The sequence below is a fragment of the Corapipo altera genome, unplaced genomic scaffold (assembly GCF_003945725.1).
Source record: "Corapipo altera isolate COAL_440 unplaced genomic scaffold, ASM394572v1 55970, whole genome shotgun sequence".
Lineage (NCBI taxonomy): Eukaryota > Metazoa > Chordata > Aves > Passeriformes > Pipridae > Corapipo > Corapipo altera.
In genome coordinates, this window is record NW_020885952.1 from 2406 (window position 1) to 5450 (window position 3045).

A 3045-nucleotide genomic window follows, 5' to 3' on the forward strand; every position below is an offset into this window, starting at 1 on the left:
AGGCCCTGGCCTGAGGAGATGCCCCTGCAGGATGGCAGTGCTGCTGCAGAGGTCAGCTCTGTGCCAGCAGTGCCCGTGGCTGTCCCTGCCTGCAGTCCCTGGACAGTCCTGCAGCAGGACTGGCACCGACTGCCAGAGCACTGAGGCCTCCAACAACCCAGGGCTCTGCAGGACAGTGTGGAAGGGAAGGGAGAGGAGGCCACGCAGGAGAAGGGCTGCTGCTCTCTGGCAGTGCTGCTCTGCTGGGACTCTTTTCTGGCCCAGCTCTGCACAGAGGCTCCGACCCTGAAGCTGCAGAGAAGTCAAAGAGGAAAGATGTGAGGCAAACAAGCCAATGCAGAGTTCCTTCTTTATTTGGTTGAAGCACACAGTGAGTACGATTCCCAATTTGTACAGCCTCTGGGCCAGTCTAGAAAGGCAAACATTGAATGGAAAATGGTGATTATATATATAAAAATATATATTTTTATATAAATATATTTATATTTATAAAGATTTTGGTGTGAACAAATTCTCACAAATATAACACCCCTACCAGAAGCAAAAAATAAAGAAGATATGATGGACCTTTAATTAAGCACAGAATAGGATTGGTAGATAACATGCAGAAGAAGGAGACTTTATTGCTTCTGAAAAACACTCAGTTATCATTTTCCTCATGGCATCCTTGAGCTCCTGGTTCCTGAAACTGTAGATGATGGGGTTCGGTGCTGGAGGCACCACCAAGTACAGAACTGACAGGGCCAGATCCAGGGATGGGGAGGAGATAGATGGGGGCTTGAGGTTGGAAAATATGCCAGTACTCACGAACAGGGAGACCATGGCCAGGTGAGGGAGGCAGGTGGAAAAGGCTTTGTGCCGTCCCTGCTCCTAGGGGATCCTCATCACAGCCCTGAAGATCTGCACATCCCCTTTCCTGATGGAAATGATGTTATGGAGCCCAGCTCTGTGCCAGCAGTGCCCACGGCCTGTCCCTGCCCACGGTCACAGGACTGACACACAGCAGGGACTGAGCTGCCAGAGCACTCAGGCCTTGGGCAAGGAGCAGAAAGGAGAGGGAGGCAGTGGGAAAAGAGCATCTCTGAGAAGGCCAAGAGCTGCTGCTCCCTGGCAGTGCTCCTGTACCAGGACTTTTTACCCCTTCTCCTCTGCACACAGGCACTGCCCTGCAGCTTCAGGGAAGTTGTTGGAGGGAGAATCACGAAAAAAAGAATTCAAGTCCTTTATTCTACTCAGAGATTTTTATTCATCATGTACAGAATACAAAGGCAGGAGATTTGACAAAGAAGTTGCTGCAGAAAGTTTTGTTTAAATGTACACAGAGAATGATTCCTCATTTACACAACTGTGGGTCAAAAGAAAGAGACAGAGAGTGAATTAGGTACGAGATGAAGAACAAATTTTTGTGTTACCAACATTAAAAGAGTAAAAAAAATATAGGAAACTCCCCCCCACCACCACTCGCAAAAGCTTTAGAAGGCAGACTGGGCCAGAAAAGGGTCAAACAATGAGAGCTGTGCAGAAGAAAAACGGCAGGTTATTGCTCCTGAAAAGCATCCAATCATCATTTTCCTTATGGCATCCTTGAGCTCGTGGTTCCTCAGGCTGTAGATGAGGGGGTTCAGTACTGGAGGCAGCACCGAGTACAGAACTGACAGGGTCAGATCCAGGGATGGTGAAGAGATGGAGGGGGGCTTCAGCTGAGAAAAAATAGCAGTGCTGACAAAGATTGAGACCACGGCCATATGAGGGAGGTACGTGGAAAAAGCTTTGTACCGTCCCTGCTGAGAGGGGATCCAGAGCACAGCCCTGAAGATCTGCACATAGGAGAAAACAACGAAAATGAAACAACCAAACACGAAACAGGCACTAAGCACAATAAGCTCAATTTCCCTGAGGTATCCTGAGTGTGAGCAGGAGAGCTTGAGGATGTGTGGGATTTCACAGAAGAACTGGCCCAGGGCATTGCCCTGGCACAGGGGCAGGGAAAATGTATTGGCTGTGTGCAGCAGAGAATAGAGAAAGCCAGTGGCCCAGGCAGCTGCTGCCATGTGGGCACAAGCTCTGCTGCCCAGGAGGGTCCCGTAGTGCAGGGGTTTGCAGATGGCAACGTAGCGGTCGTAGCACATGATGGTGAGGAGGAAATACTCTGATGAGATGAAGAAAACAAAGAAAAAGAGCTGTGTAGCACATCCCATGTAGGAGATGGTTGTGGTGTCCCAGAGGGAATTGTGCATGGCTTTGGGGACAGTGGTGCAGATGCAGCCCAGGTCTGTGAGGGAGAGGTTGAGCAGGAAGAAGCCCATGGGGGTGTGCAGGTGGTGGTCGCAGGCTACGGCGCTGAGGATGAGGCTGTTGGCCAGGAGGGCAGCCAGGGAGATGGCCAGGAAGAGCCAGAAGTGCAGGAGCTGCAGCTCCCGCCTGTCTGAGAATGCCAGGAGGAGGAACTGGGTGAGGGAGGTGCTGTTGGGCATTTGCTGTTAAGTAGGACAGGTCTATTCAGAAAAGGAAAGCACAGAGAACAATTAAGACAGCCCCCTCTCAGCAAAGCCAGTGCAGTTCTCAGAGAAATCCCCACCAAATCAAGGCATTTCTTTACTCTGGTTTGTGCTCTCTGAGGGTGCTGTGAGGAGCAGGAGCTCTGCCCATGTGCTGCCCAGGACTCAGCTTTGCTCTGCTGCAGTGCAGACACGGAGCTGCTTTGGGACAGCTCTCATGATCACAGGGGATGTCACATGGAACCCAGTTTTGATGGAAAAGTTCAATTCCTGTACTGTTGTCTTGGAGCAATTTGGGCTGCAGGAGAAAGGCACAGATCCTTAAAAGAATTTTGACTGGGTTTTTTGTTACAATCATAACACCTGAGGGATGTTTTTTAGGGTCAGATTTTTCTGCTGACAAATCTGACGAGTGTTTAGCCAGGACAGGCAGAAGGGCTGAGCTCTCCATTGCTTATTGCAGAGCCAGGAGAGCTGCAGTGCCACTCAGTCTGTTTCCCATCTGCCCTGCACTTTCCCTTGGGCTGCCTTGAAGAGGACTTCACAC

The 3045-nt window shown here is 50.3% G+C and overlaps 1 protein-coding gene across 1 annotated transcript; it reads right to left on the minus strand.

Annotated features, from left to right (window-relative positions):
- Positions 1-1472: 1472 nt before the first annotated feature.
- LOC113940907 (olfactory receptor 14C36-like) lies at positions 1473-2476 on the minus strand. The gene has a single exon (XM_027632056.1). The coding sequence runs from the start codon at positions 2472-2474 to the stop codon at positions 1473-1475; it is 1002 nt and encodes a 333-aa protein (XP_027487857.1). The 5' UTR covers positions 2475-2476.
- Between the last annotated feature and the right edge of the window lie 569 nt (positions 2477-3045).

Coding starts and splice junctions, on each gene's coding strand:
- LOC113940907 (XM_027632056.1), bottom strand. CDS start 2,474: ATGCCCAACAGCACCTCCCTCACCCAGTTCCTCCTCCTGGCATTCTCA.